Source organism: Phyllopteryx taeniolatus, chromosome 15, assembly GCF_024500385.1.
Source record: "Phyllopteryx taeniolatus isolate TA_2022b chromosome 15, UOR_Ptae_1.2, whole genome shotgun sequence".
In the NCBI taxonomy this organism is placed as follows: Eukaryota; Metazoa; Chordata; class Actinopteri; order Syngnathiformes; family Syngnathidae; genus Phyllopteryx; species Phyllopteryx taeniolatus.
In genome coordinates, this window is record NC_084516.1 from 1,043,751 (window position 1) to 1,057,083 (window position 13,333).

Sequence of the window (13,333 nt, forward strand, 5' to 3'; positions counted from 1 at the left end):
AACAGGAAGTGTGGGTCAGGGATTGGTGCGCTGGAATGTTCCAGATGCGCCGCATTCCGGTCTGGGACCGACCCACCCACAGCGCGCGTGCGTGTGTGTGTGTGTGTCCCCGGCACATCATCCACAGACCGAGTGACATATGAGACAATGTGAATATGGACTATTAACATGTCAAATGTGTTTTGTTGAAATGTCGACCATCAGGAAAACAACAGTCGCCGCTTGATGACGTCACAATGATTGCCGTGTCCTCTTCCCGGCGTCTTTGGTGTACTCGGAATTCCCACAATCGTCCTCTGTGCGTCTGCACGCGTCACTGACATCTCATATCCAAGATACGATTGGATTAGACAGAATCGCTCTGTTTGGGAAACATCTGCAAATTCAGACTGTCCCTGAAGGCAACACCACGGATAGATAGATGGATGGATAAATTTGAGACTGAGAGAAAGTTAGCCCCTCCCCCAGGGAGGTGCTCGTGCACGCCACAGAGCGCATGCCCGCGCTCTCTCCCCTGACAGTCGAGCTGCTGATGATGAAGATGACGAAGACTACGATCTGTGCGGCGCAGGACTGAAAGAAGACGTGGACGAGTGCTCCTCGCGTGCTCCTCGCAGCTGATTGGACGACGAGGTTGCGGTACGACTCCGAACGTTTTGACTCCCGTCCGGTTCCGACAAAGAGGTTTTGTGTGTTTTTGTTTGTTGGACTTTGTCGCGTGTCGCCAGTACACGTCACGTGGCGACACACAAGCGCGCGTTGGTCAGTCGTGATGACGTCACACGTGCACTAAACCCCGACTGTCAAAAGTTTGAAGTGTGTCGGCCGGCACGGAGGAAATCTTTCTGCGGATGGCCCCGCCCACTCCGCGGTGTGTGGGGGGGCCTGACGTAAGGCTTCCAACTCGAATTGAGTCCATTCTGTTTTTTTTCGGACGACATTTAGATTGCGACTTCCCGCAAGATGCCGCTGCTGCCATTGGTCCTCATGTTGCTACTTCCAGTCGCCGGGTCACGCCCCTCCGCCCGCGGCGACCGCTCGGACGCAGGTGAGACCGCCCCGGACTGGTCGCTAGGGTTCCTCAGTCCTATTCTCGTTTGGCGTTGAGGCGTTTGAGCGACGCGACATTTGTAGCTAACGCTCGAGTTAGCCGGGATAGGTCGCCACCCGGCGAATTCCCCCGAGAAGACAAACCCAGCCTTCTTCAACTTCCTGTACACGCGCCTTCACAATGTGTGCGCAGTCAAATGGGACTTCCACACACATACGTGTATTGTTGCACTCCGAGACAGATAGAAAACAGCTAGGTCATTAAGTATTCATCATTATATAAGATTATATTATGATATGCATGTACATAGAAATCATATGAATATCAAAGAGTTATTCGGAGCGACTTTGGAGCAGTTTCATCGTGATCCTTTTGTACTTTTTGGTCGAACTTGTTGTCTAAATAAATTGTGCACATTTGTCACGAGGTCAGCATGGCCTCGTGTTCCCCGCACGCTGTGCACGAATAATGCAACACAAACATTTTTCCTTATCACTTTATTATTGGAAATAATGGCGTCAATGGCCTTTTTCGAGGAAACATCCAAAAAGGAAGAAAAGTCCTTCAAAGGTCATCCAAAGCACCGACCGGAACGTAAAAAGCGGAAGAGAACGGCAGAGTTGAAAGGTCGCGTTCTCGTTTCAGTCGCTCCGGCGACCGTGTCGTCTGAGGATGAGGAGGATGAAGATGAAGTCGAGTCGTCATCGGAGGAAAGCAAGCACGAGGATGACGACGTGACGAAGAGCAACGAAAGCAAACGACGACCACCACGGCAACGACGTGAGTCGACAACCGTGCTCTTCGTCTTCTTTTCTTCCTCTTCCACTCGTCTTCCTGTCCTCCCCCTTCTTTCACCTCCTCTCTTTCTCTTCTTCTTCTATTCTTCCTCTCCTCTTCCTCTTTCCTGTCCCTCTTCATGCACTTCCTCTTGCCGTTTGTTCCTTTTCCCCTCTCTCCCTCTTTCTCTTCCCCTTGCCGTTCTCTTCCTCACCTTCTTCCTCTTCCCGCTGTTTCTCTCCGTCCCTCCCGGCGCCCTGAAACCAAGACGCTCGTTCAACCGCCGCGGTCTCTCCTGGTTAGCGTTGTCGCTGGCGTCGCCTCCTCGCTGGTCGTCTCCGGACAAAATGAGGCGGACGCTGTACGCTGTCCCCGCCAGCGGAACGGTCAAGTTCCGTTGCCCGGCGACGGGAAGCCCCGCCCCCACGCTCGACTGGTACAAGGACGGAAATTACGTGACACGACAGCAACGGATCGGCGGCTACAAGGTCAGAAGATTCATACTGTACGTACGTTAGCCGGGTTCACGTGGATCCTCATATTCAAAGCCAATGAAAATGCTCCGTGTAAACACCTCAATCAGGATAAACAGGCCGAAAATCGGATTTGGTTTCACAGACCAGCAAAAAGTATTTTTTTGTCATGTCAACGATGAATCGGAATGTTGTGAGGCCGCGTTGTGTCTCGACGTAAATGCCCGCCGACGTCGTCGTTTGCCCACTCGGCGCTCGCCTCGGGGCGCTCGCGCGCTCCGGGGCCTGGAGGCGGACTCCGAGGGGGGAAAAAACACTCCGGGAAAGGAAAATGTCCGGCTCTGTGAATCGGCTGCTCTGATTAAACGTAGCGGCGTAGCGATCTATTACCAGATCGTAATAGATCACGTCACATGCAAACAGTTGACCTGAGATCTTCAATTGAAAACAAGTCTGCATGTCGTCTGTGGTGCGGACCGACTTCAGATCCGAGAACACGCGTGGACGCTCGCCCTGGCGACGGTGCTGCCCTCGGACAAAGGAAACTACACGTGTGTCGCACACAACACGCACGGGCGCATTCAACACCGCTTCACGCTCGACGTCGTCGGTAAGATCACATGACCGCCACATCCCGAATCCGTCGGTCTATCGAGGGCCTAGCTCACTGGCCTGGAGACGAGTTGGCGACCCGACGGCGACTCGAGTCTCCCCGCCCGGGTTGCCAGGGAGTCGCGCTAAATTCAAACATGTTGGATTTTTTTTTCCAAGACCTTCTGGAGACTTTTTCGAGTCTCGGCCGGGCAGACGTCGCCGCGTCTCCGCAAGCAATTCTTTGGTCTCCGCGGCGAGGTCTCCGCCGGCGAGATAGGCCCTTTGCTCTACATTGTCTTGACAATTAAACACATAACCGATGTCCGTGTTCGATAAGCTATCGGTGAGCTAAACTATGACTAAATTGATCACATCGCACGAAGCCCACATAATGACGAGGCTATGCAAGTAACATGGACGTGGCGGTGGGCAGAGCGCCCCACTCACAGGCCCATCCTCCAGGCGGGCCTTCCGGCCAATCAGACGGCCGTGGCGGGCGACGAGGTGCGCTTCGCGTGTCGCGTGTACAGCGACTTGCAGCCTCACGTGCAGTGGATCAAGGCCGACTACGCCGGCCAGCCCGTCGGACCCGACGGGCGCCCCGGCGGCCTCGTCGTCAAGGTGCGACGTGCGATGGCGCCCCCGAGTGCTTTGCTCTACCGCCAGCCAGCTGCAGGTCACTCGTGTTTGCGTTCAGGAGGGGAGCGTCAACACGTCGGAAGACGACCTGGCGAGCCTCACGTTGACCAACGTTAGCGCCGCAGACGCCGGCGAGTATGCGTGTGTGGCCGCCAACTCCATCGGCGTCTCGCACCAATCGGCCTGGCTCACCGTGCTGGAGGGTAAGCAAAGCTGCGTTTAGCTTCCACACCTTCCTGCTCTTGCCCTTTCCTCTCTGTTAGCGCCTTGGTGTTTTGATTTGTCACCGTCCCCCCAGCAGACCCGCCCCTTTCCCGCAGCTACGCTCACATCTTCTTCTACTGCCTCGGCTTCTTCATCGCGGTCACGCTGACCTTCACCGCCATCATCTGTAAGCTGTGCTCCGCCCCCAGGAAGGGCGTCGCTCCCGGGAGCCCGCCGGCCGTCCACAAACTCGCCAAGAGCGTCGCGCTGAAGAAACAGGTGATTGCCGGCGTTAGCAATAGTAGCTAATAGCGCAGGTGGGAGGGAGTCACGTGTAAGTCTCAAGTCCCAACTGAAAAGTTTCAAGCAAGTTACTGTGGTAAAAATCAAGCAAGGGAAGTGAAGTCCCTAATAATTTTCAAGCAAGTTGTAAGTCAAGTGATGCAATTTTGCTGAATCACAACTTAGAGTCACATGTTGGCGTTGCACTTGTGTTGCGTTAGCTGTACAAACACTTTCACAATCACATTTTTTTCAATGTTCTGTTACTGTCTCGTCATTGTCTTACTTGATGTTTGCTCAGGTTAACTGAGTTGACCTGTCTTTGTGGCTTTTATAGTAACAGATGAAAGTTGGACGTCGTAGTTGTTGTGTCTCTCATCTCTGAGTTGCAAGCCTCGCACGTTGCCATCGTCTTTTTCCCCATTTGATCAAAAACAATCCTTGGATCCAAATGGACTAAGGTTTGGATCCCCCTCCGCAATTCTGGCTTCATGAGGTGGCCTCTGCACGCCGCATCATAGCGTACTGCATTGTCAGCTTCACAAAAAATGCTACACTACATTGAAATGTTAAAATGTAAACGGGTAAGACTCGTCCGGTCATGTAGTTCAAGTCGAAGTCAAGTAGAGTCTTTCAGCAGTTTTAGTTAGCCAAGCAAGTCTCAAGTCCTAAGATGGGCCACTTACGTCTGACTTGACCTGTGGCTAATTGCCACGTAGCCCGCCACGCTAACAGCCGGCAGCGTCCCCACAGGTGTCTCTGGGGTCGTCGTGGTCCGGCCGGTCCAATTTGTCTTCCGTGTGTCCGTCTCGTCCCTCCGCCGTGTCTGCCGACTGCGCGCTGCCGTACGATCCTCGGTGGGAACTTCCTCGTGAAAGGTGAGTTTTCTACGGGTACTCCCGCTTCCTGCCACATTCCAAAAACCTGTTACCGTGTTAGCTTCATTGAAGACTCTACATTTTCTCTAGGTGTGAATGTTTGTTTGTCTATATGTTGCCTGCAATTGGCGAGGCACCACCATGCCTCCCGCCCAAAGTCAGCTGGGATAGACTCCGGCCACTTTCCCGATGAGAAATGATCAGTATGTGTGTGAAAGTCAGTCCCCGAGTGGAATTTGTTTGCGGTGGTCCAGGTCCGTCCGGTTTCGCCGCCTCGCTCCGCGTTCGGTGGTCTCACGGCGCGTTTGTGTTTTTAGGCTGACGTTGGGCAAGCCGCTGGGCGAGGGCTGCTTCGGGCAGGTGGCCTTGGCGGAGGTCGTCGGCCTGGACAAGGAGCGTCCGGCGTGCGTCACCGAGGTGGCGGTGAAGACGGTGAAAGGTGAGCGGCCGCCCGCCGTACACTTCAGTTCCTTCCTCGTTGTCCGACGCTGACGCGGGGCTTCGTGTGGCGAGCAGCCGACGCCGGCGAGAAGGACCTGATGGACCTCGTCTCGGAGATGGAGATGATGAAGATGGTCGGTCGCCACAAGAACATCATCAACCTGATTGGCGCCTGCACGCGCGACGGTGAGCCAGTCCTCAGGCTGAACAGTGTTTGCCATAGATGAGGATTTGAAGCATTAAGTCCCCATCTCTCCTGCAAATAACCTGGCAAAAGGAATCACACGTGAAGTGCAGATACCAGAAAAATACACTTGCTACGTCCCACCACTGTCAACGTGACCCTTGCTTGCCCAAGACAACGACGTGGGTCTTACTTGAGACTCGATCCCATCTGTGTCGTTGACGGTGTTCCGCAGGGCCCCTGTACGTGGTGGTGGAGTACGCCTCCCGGGGGAACCTCAGGGAGCACCTCCGTGCGCGTCGCCCGCCCGACTCAGAGTACTGGGGCCGCTCGGCTGAGGGGCCGCCAGGCGGCGTGGATCTCCAAGAGCTGGTGTCGGCGGCGTACCAGGTGGGCCGAGGAATGGCGTACCTGGCATCGAAGAAGGTGATTTGATGACATCGTCAACATTGGCTACGGGCACCGAAGTTTGCTAGCAGGTTCTCGAGCCGGCGAGCAATGGCGTTAACTGATTTCACCAGGAACCCTCGGGGGAGAGAAGCCAACTTCTCGCGTTTGGCCTTCAAGTTCTTCCAAAGTCTTTGGTTTGATCCAGAAGACTTTCTCCTTTTGACCAACCCCAAAGAAAAAAAACGGAACGAGTGAGTGATTGTTCACCCGGTGTTGCTGTCTGCTCTTCTGTGTTCAGTGCGTCCACAGAGACTTGGCGGCCCGTAATGTTCTGGTCACGCACGACCTCGTCATGAAGATCGCAGACTTTGGCCTGGCCAGAGACGTGCACCACGTGGACTACTACAAGAAAACTACCAATGTGAGAAGCACCACAACAATCCAAACAGTCCAATCAAAAACCAGAACACACAAACTACAACAGATCAGAATAATACTAAATGGGGCATTCCAGCACAATGCAAAACAGTCCAGACCCAAACAGTCCAGTCCAAATCAGACCAGTCCAGAACAGACCTGAACAGTCCTAACTGGGACAGGCTACATGAGATTATCACAGACCGGATGGGTCCAAACTGGAGCAGTGCAGTTCAGAACAGAACAGAATGCTCCAGACCTAAACAGATCAAACCAAAATAGAACTATTCTCAGTACAAAACAGACCAGTCCAGTCAAGTCTAGTGCAGACCAGACAAGTACAGTACAAACATGAACAGTCCAGACAATAACATAACAGATAATCTGGAAACGATTAGAACACTCCAGAAGAGTCCAGAGCGGTGCAGATTGGAATACTCCAGAATAGTCCAGAAGAGACCGGAACAGTCCAGACAAGAGTAAAACAGTGTGGAAGAGATCAGATTACTTGAGAACAGTCCTAACAAAACGACAAGACCAGAATCAGTAAACCAGTCCAGACCAGAAAAGAAGCTGTAAGTGGATGAGATGTGTTCCTTGGTAACCTTGTGGTGTTTGTGTGGTTCAGGGTCCTTTGCCCGTCAAGTGGATGGCGCCTGAAGCTTTGTTTGACCGCGTCTACACGCACCAAAGTGACGTGTGAGTCTCTTTGTTGTCATAACGTTAACGTACGCTAACCGGCGAGCACACGTGAGAATTCAAACGCTCGGAGCTAGCGCCCACTAGTGGAACGTGTCCAAGGGTTTTTGTTGTGGGCTCAGGTGGTCTTTCGGCATCCTGCTGTGGGAAATCTTCACGCTGGGAGCGTCTCCGTATCCCGGCGTCCCCGTGGAGGATCTCTTCAAACTTCTGAAGGAAGGTCACCGCCTGGACAAACCTTACGCCTCCACGCAACAGCTGTGAGTAGCATGAATCAAGTCGCAACTGACACGCTCTCACACTCTGTTGAAATGCTCTCACACACGTGTGGGATGTGAGAGCGCTTCTGTATATTATATGAGAGCATTTCAGTCCCGTGTGAGTATGTGTGACTGAATAACTTTTCAGTTGCGTGCGTGTGAGAGCCATTCAGTTTTAAATGTGTGAGAGAATTTCAATATGATGTGTGTCAGCGTTTGAGTCATGCCTGAGTGTTTCAGTAGGGCGTGAGAGTGTTAGAGTTAAATGCATGTGTGTTTGAGTACTGAGAGAGCAAGTGAAAATATTTCCAGTTGTGCGTGTGAGCGTTTCGGTGTGTGAGAGAGCATTTCAATATTATGAGTGAAATAATTTCCGTTGTCTGTGTGAGATTGTTAAGTGTGGTTAAGGGAGCATGTCAGTCGTGTGTGAGAGAGCATCTCACTTTGTGTGTGTTTCAGTAGTGTGAGAGTGTTTCAGTTGTGTTTAAGAGAACGTTTCAAGAGGTGTGAGCAAAACGTTTTCAAGTGTACGTGTTTCAGTAGTGTGTTAGAGAGTGTTTTCATTTGTATGTGAGAGAGCATTTCAGCAGCATGTGTGACTGAAAAAAAAATTCCATTGTGGCTGTGAGAACGTTTCAGTAGAGAATGAGAACATTTGCGTTGAGTGTGAGCGGTAAGCCTGAATTACCGTGTATTCCTGACAGCCTCTCACACATATAGTAGCTCTGTATTGTCTATAAATGAGTTGCTCAATCTACCTTGCTGTGGTTTGTCAGCTACGTGATGATGCGAGACTGCTGGCACGACGTCCCGTCCCGCCGGCCCACCTTCCCGACGCTCGTCCGGCGGTTGGACGCAATGCTCACCGCGCTCGCCAACCAGGTAGTTGCGGTCGCCGGCTAATGCTGCTAACATTGCTAACAGCTGGCATTGCTAAAGGCTAACATTGTTAGGCAACAGCTAATGCTGCTAGCATTGCTAATAGCTAGCATAGCTAAGCAACTGCTAATGCTGCTAGCATTGTCAAGCAACAGCTAAAGCTGCTAGCATTAGGAATGGATAACATTGCTTTCCAATAGCTAATACTGCTAGTATTGCTAACGGCTAGCATCACTATACAAGAGCTAAAGCTAGTATTGCTAATGGCTAACATTGCTAAGCAACAGCTCATGATGATAGCGTTGCTAATGGCTAACATCATTATCCATGAGCTAATGCTAGCATTGCCAACAGCTAATGATGATAGCTTTGCTAATGCTAGCATTGCTGATTAACATATAATCATACTAGCATTGCTAACGGTAGTGCTGGGCAAATTATACCGAGGCTTTGGAGCTCGTGTCACTCTTCCTGAAGCGGAGCGATTCGAAACGAAACGATTCGAAAAGCTTGTATCAAAACACCAGTGTCACGTGACAGATGGTCGCTGTTTCGCTTCGCGTTTCATTCCTTCAAATTGTTTCGAAACGTTTCATTGGCTCATGGCGTTTCAACGCATTCTGAGCCAATGACAACCAACCAACATGTAAGCCTTAATATAATTAGCATTAATTATTTGGGTTCATCTGGAATGTGTTTTAGAATATGGGGGAGAGCATCTGCATATTTTATTGTCATGACGATATCATCATTTATTGAATCTTTTTCGGCACAATTGTGTTTTCGGCACAATTGTTACGAAAGCCTCAGCGCTTCATGAGGCTTCACTTGCCCACCACGAGCTAACGGCTAACATTGCTTAGCAACAGCTAATGATGATCGCATTGCGAACGTATGGTCTCATTTCCTACCGCTTGTAGCATTGTTAGCTTGTTAGCGTTTAGCAGGGTCATTGTTTTGCCTCCCCCAGGACTACCTGGACTTGTCCAACCCCCTCATCCAGAATCCTCCGCTGGGCTCCAGCCCCTCAACCGGCTCCACGTAGACGCGCTCCTGGATCGTCATCATCATCATCATCCAGGAGGAGGAGCTTCAAAGCAGGAAGTACATGAGGCGTCTCGGTCCGTTGTGTTTGTTGTTTATAACGCGTGTAAATATTGTTGATAATTGTGAAAAGGAACCCCCAAAAAAGTGTTTTGAAGAGTTTGTAACAGTGAAAATAATCATTTCATCTTTTTAGTTCCACTATTTTTGATTATGCGCTCTGACATTGGCTGTCAACGAGTCACTCCAGCTCAGCAGAATGACAATCATTATAATAGAAGATTTCTTGGTTTGTCAACGTGATCATGGTGGAGTGGTTTTTTTGAGTGTTTTGTCGTCCTCTGGTGGCTGGTGTGGGAGTTGCAAATGGATCACATGAAGCCCATCTGGATGCATCAAACTTTTTATTACGTTGCCAAATGTTGTCGCGGGCGACACTTCGCGGCCAGCGCGAAGTGTCGTCCGGCACGTCGTCGGCTGCTGTCGCATAAATTAGTGGAGAGAAGAAAGGAAATCTCGGGTGCGATCTGGGGTCTACTGGCGCGGGCCGGCGGGCCCCGCCTCCTTTTCATCCAGCGAGCGCTTGCGGGCGAAGAGGTGGGTGGGGTCGCGACCCCGGAAGCCGGGCTGGATGTTGAAGACGGGCACGTTCCTCCAGCTGGACGGGTCGTCGAAGGGGGCGGCGGCCTGGCCCGCGTCGCACTCTTTGTTCTGGACCATCTGCAGGAAGGTCTCCATGTCGGGGCCCAAACGTCCCAGCAGGCCCGAACGCACCGCCGCCACCGTCTGCTCGTCGCACGCCTGCAGCGTCTGCAGCAGCGTGCTGTAGTACCTGCGCCGCGAACAAATACAGCGATGTACGCGCTACGTATACGGTATACTACTAGCTATAAAAAAAAAAAAAATAAAAAAAATAAAAAAGAACGTTGCACTTGAACAAACATGGAAGCTCCACACCAGCAGGAGGCGACACTCCTTATTTGTCATGACAACGTCACAATGAACTTGTTGCGTACGTTGTGTCATGAATAACGTTACCTGTGACTTATGACGTATTACAAGTAATGTCATAAGTCGCATGTTAAAAGTCACAAGTAGCGTGTAATGTGTTATAAGTAGCACATTAACATGTTACGAGTAACGTGACCAGTGTAGGAAGATGATTTTGGGATTGTATTTGGTTACAATTACTAGTTAGGCTGTTAAAAATGTCGCAATAGTCACGTCCTCAAAGTAATATGTATAACTAATTACATTTCAATGAATATATCAACAGGGCCCTTGCATGTTTCCTTAAAAAGTGGATTTAAACAATAGATCATTCTTTCGGACATTTTTAATTAAATGACAAAATCTCGTTACTTGTAATTGGTTACTCCCCAACACTGAATGTTACAACTCTCACAAGTAACATTCCGTGTCACATGTTAAGGGTCCCCAAACCTCTCAAGTCACTTGTAACATCTCACAAGTCACGTTACAAGTCCAGTGGAACCTTGACGAAACGGACCCTGACATAACAGATATCGGATCAAATGAACTGTCGGGACTGACCAATGTGTCCAAAAATAGTTTCCATTTGTTTCTTAAAGTGCTGTTGACAAAGTCTGTTAGTTCCAGAATTGTCCGCTGTTGTTTACTGACACTGTGGCGCAATGCAGGCTGAGAACGGGACCGATGTATTTCTGAGTCACAGATATACAATGTGACTAGATCCACTTCCAAAAGACGTGGCGCCCAAGTGATGATGATCGTATCTATTGTCTATTGTGCGTAGAGTGAGAGCGAGCGACATGGCTGCAGCGTTAACTCTGAGGAGTACAAAACAAAAGTCTTTAGAGTCTGGAACATGCAATTTTTGCTACAGTAACAGTTTTTTTTTTTTTTTTTTTTGTCAAGCCGTTCGCCTTTGGCAACGGATTTGGAACTAGGAAGTACACTAATTCCTTGCACTCATGAAAGCGACTGGCCTACGATGAGTACTGTATGTCAACAATTTCACATGACCAAGCAAAGTTTGGATGAAATGTGAAACTTTCAAACATTTAAGCTTTTTTTGCAATATTTATTTAGAATCACTTTTTACTGTACTGGGGTTTTCGGCCACGAAAAAGCCCTACAAAACCATCATTTTCTATTGTACAGTAATATGGGTTCATATAGCCTAAAAAAATAAAAAAGCGCTTCGATGTAACAGACAATCGGCTATATCGGACGCCCCGCCCACGCCCCTATTAGTCCGTTCTATCTTGGTTCCACTGCACATTTTTTCAATGTTGACAGTTTACGTTAGATATGACATGAGCTACTGCGTCACCAACGAAACGTGCGACAAGTCAAAGCGTTGAGTTGCGACCTGTTGGGGAAGTGCGCGGGCACTTGCACGACGTCGGCGAACGCCTGCGGGTTGGCGCGCGCCACGGCGCAGATGTCGTGCGCCACGAAACATTCCTCCTGGACCTCGGCGATCATCCTCTGGAAGATGTTGCAGCGGCGGATGGTCTGGAAAACTTTACTGCCGATCCCCTGAGCCACGCAGTGCAGACTCTTCTTAACGAAGGTCTTGCCCTATACATGCCAAGGCCGCACACGCACGCACGCCAGTTAGCCACATCGCTCGAGCTGTCGACATGTTACGGTAGCGTGGCGCAAGTGACATCAACAGGTTTCATGTACTGTAACTTATATGTGCTGTGAGAAACATGTCACGTGTCCCATGCAAAGTCACGTTACGAGTAGTACATGTCACGTGCAACAACAAGTAGTGCGTTACGCGTCACACTGAACACGCAAGTCACATGTGACAGCTCACCTGTCACATGTTACATGCGTTGCAAGTTAAAAATAACCCCATGTAACGTGTTACTTGTCACAAGTCAAGGTGACGCAATCCCACCTCGGTGTTGAAGGTGGCGGCGGCGTGCAGGAAGAGCTCGCAGATCTCGTGCATGCCGTCCGTGTCGCACGTGGAGTTTTCCAGGCAGGAGAAGAAGCCGCAGCCCACCGCCACCGCGCCGTTCAGGCAGCGCGCCACGTCCGCTGCGACCGCAACATCGTGAAATCGCTTCCGAAAAGCAACTCAAAAGATCCAAATGTTGCGTGGCTCACCGGGACCGTTGGAGGAGAAGCGGGCGCGCCGCGGCGCCGGCGCCTCCTCGGCCAACGCCGCCGCCACCGCCGCCGCCGCCGCCACCAGCAGCAGCACAGAAGACCAAGACGACCGGGACCACCGCGACCACATCTTCGCCGGGGACGACGACCAGGAGGAGGAAGGTGTGAGGAAGGTGTGACGCTGGCGGCTGCTCGCGCGCTCTTTGTAGGACGCCGGACCGGCTCGGGCCAATCGGAGCGCGGCGCCGGTGCTTAATTGCTGACGTCGCCGTGGAAGAATGGCGCAAAAAAAAAAAAAGTCACATCCGGGTGATTGGCATTCTGCTCACGTTCTTGTTGGGGGAGGCGGGGGGGGGGGGCGCGTGGGTTCGTTTCACTAAAGCACAACCGCGCACACGCACAAAAGCAGTAGTCACACACACACACAAGTGCACAAAGACGCACAGATCCATATCTCTTATTTATTGAACGTACAGGTACATCTAAACGGAACGTCTTACATGATATGGATTCGTGAAAGACTTTCCAGTGGGCAAATTCCTGCCTCATTTCTACATTTGAAATCGTTTCTGTTGAGTTTTGATGGATTGTAAAGCGCTAATCATCAAACCTAGACATATATTTCAAAACAATCATGAAATATGTCACTGAGTGTGTGCTGTGCATCTCCATGAGATGAGTTTCACTTTTGAATTGAACCAAATTGAGACGTTGACACTATCTGCGCGTGCGCGTGTGTGCTGGGAGAGTATCTAAGGGCAACGCGAGCGTGTTGCGGTCGTGCGATGTTTATCGCGACCGTTGACCCCTGACCCGCACAGGTCACCGCTTCCTGTTCGACACGCTGATAAGACACACACCTTTTTCCGTGGGTCACGTGACCTCCTCACGACAACGACGACCCCACGAATCATTTTGAAGTAAGTGCCACTTCGTCAGTGGCCACTTGGCTGCCAATCAGTCAAGTCATCCAAACTTTATTTCTATGGCACTTTTCATGCATGTGAAAT

General features: G+C 50.8%; 2 protein-coding genes across 8 annotated transcripts; one reads left to right on the top strand and one right to left on the bottom strand.

The window, feature by feature from the left end:
• Positions 1–344: 344 nt before the first annotated feature.
• Positions 345–9,515, top strand: LOC133489921 (fibroblast growth factor receptor 1-A-like). 7 transcript variants are annotated; one of them, XM_061799213.1, is made up of 17 exons: positions 345–639; positions 946–1,048; positions 1,697–1,831; positions 2,132–2,316; positions 2,788–2,911; positions 3,329–3,516; positions 3,593–3,737; positions 3,833–4,017; positions 4,774–4,898; positions 5,216–5,337; positions 5,415–5,525; positions 5,759–5,949; positions 6,212–6,334; positions 6,959–7,029; positions 7,152–7,289; positions 8,066–8,171; positions 9,139–9,515. In XM_061799213.1, the coding sequence occupies exons 2-17, from the start codon at positions 964–966 to the stop codon at positions 9,211–9,213; spliced, it is 2,109 nt and encodes a 702-aa protein (XP_061655197.1). In that variant the 5' UTR covers positions 345–639; positions 946–963; the 3' UTR covers positions 9,214–9,515. The 7 variants fall into 7 exon arrangements, with proteins under 7 accessions (XP_061655197.1, XP_061655200.1, XP_061655195.1 ...); XM_061799216.1 differs by lacking the exon at positions 2,788–2,911 and having other exon boundaries at positions 350–639; positions 3,358–3,516; XM_061799211.1 differs by lacking the exons at positions 345–639; positions 946–1,048; positions 1,697–1,831 and having other exon boundaries at positions 1,838–2,316; positions 2,725–2,911; positions 3,279–3,516.
• An 84-nt stretch (positions 9,516–9,599) lies between these two features.
• Positions 9,600–12,607, bottom strand: LOC133489926 (stanniocalcin-like). The gene is made up of 4 exons (XM_061799229.1): positions 12,321–12,607; positions 12,109–12,251; positions 11,569–11,780; positions 9,600–10,044 (listed from the first exon to the last, which is right to left on the bottom strand). The coding sequence occupies exons 1-4, from the start codon at positions 12,451–12,453 to the stop codon at positions 9,747–9,749; spliced, it is 786 nt and encodes a 261-aa protein (XP_061655213.1). The 5' UTR covers positions 12,454–12,607; the 3' UTR covers positions 9,600–9,746.
• Between the last annotated feature and the right edge of the window lie 726 nt (positions 12,608–13,333).

What these genes read in the sequence shown, in the direction of transcription:
- LOC133489921 (XM_061799211.1), top strand. Translation starts at nt 1,968, where the DNA reads ATGCACTTCCTCTTGCCGTTTGTTCCTTTTCCCCTCTCTCCCTCTTTC. An exon ending in GGCGGTGAAGACGGTGAAAG is followed by an intron (nt 5,338 to 5,414) that starts GTGAGCGGCCGC and finishes TGTGGCGAGCAG; the next exon opens with CCGACGCCGGCGAGAAGGAC. An exon ending in TGGCGCCTGCACGCGCGACG is followed by an intron (nt 5,526 to 5,758) that starts GTGAGCCAGTCC and finishes GGTGTTCCGCAG; the next exon opens with GGCCCCTGTACGTGGTGGTG.
- LOC133489926 (XM_061799229.1), bottom strand. Translation starts at nt 12,453, where the DNA reads ATGTGGTCGCGGTGGTCCCGGTCGTCTTGGTCTTCTGTGCTGCTGCTG. An exon ending in CTTCTCCTCCAACGGTCCCG is followed by an intron (nt 12,252 to 12,320) that starts GTGAGCCACGCA and finishes TTGCGGTCGCAG; the next exon opens with CGGACGTGGCGCGCTGCCTG. An exon ending in CCGCCACCTTCAACACCGAG is followed by an intron (nt 11,781 to 12,108) that starts GTGGGATTGCGT and finishes TGGCATGTATAG; the next exon opens with GGCAAGACCTTCGTTAAGAA.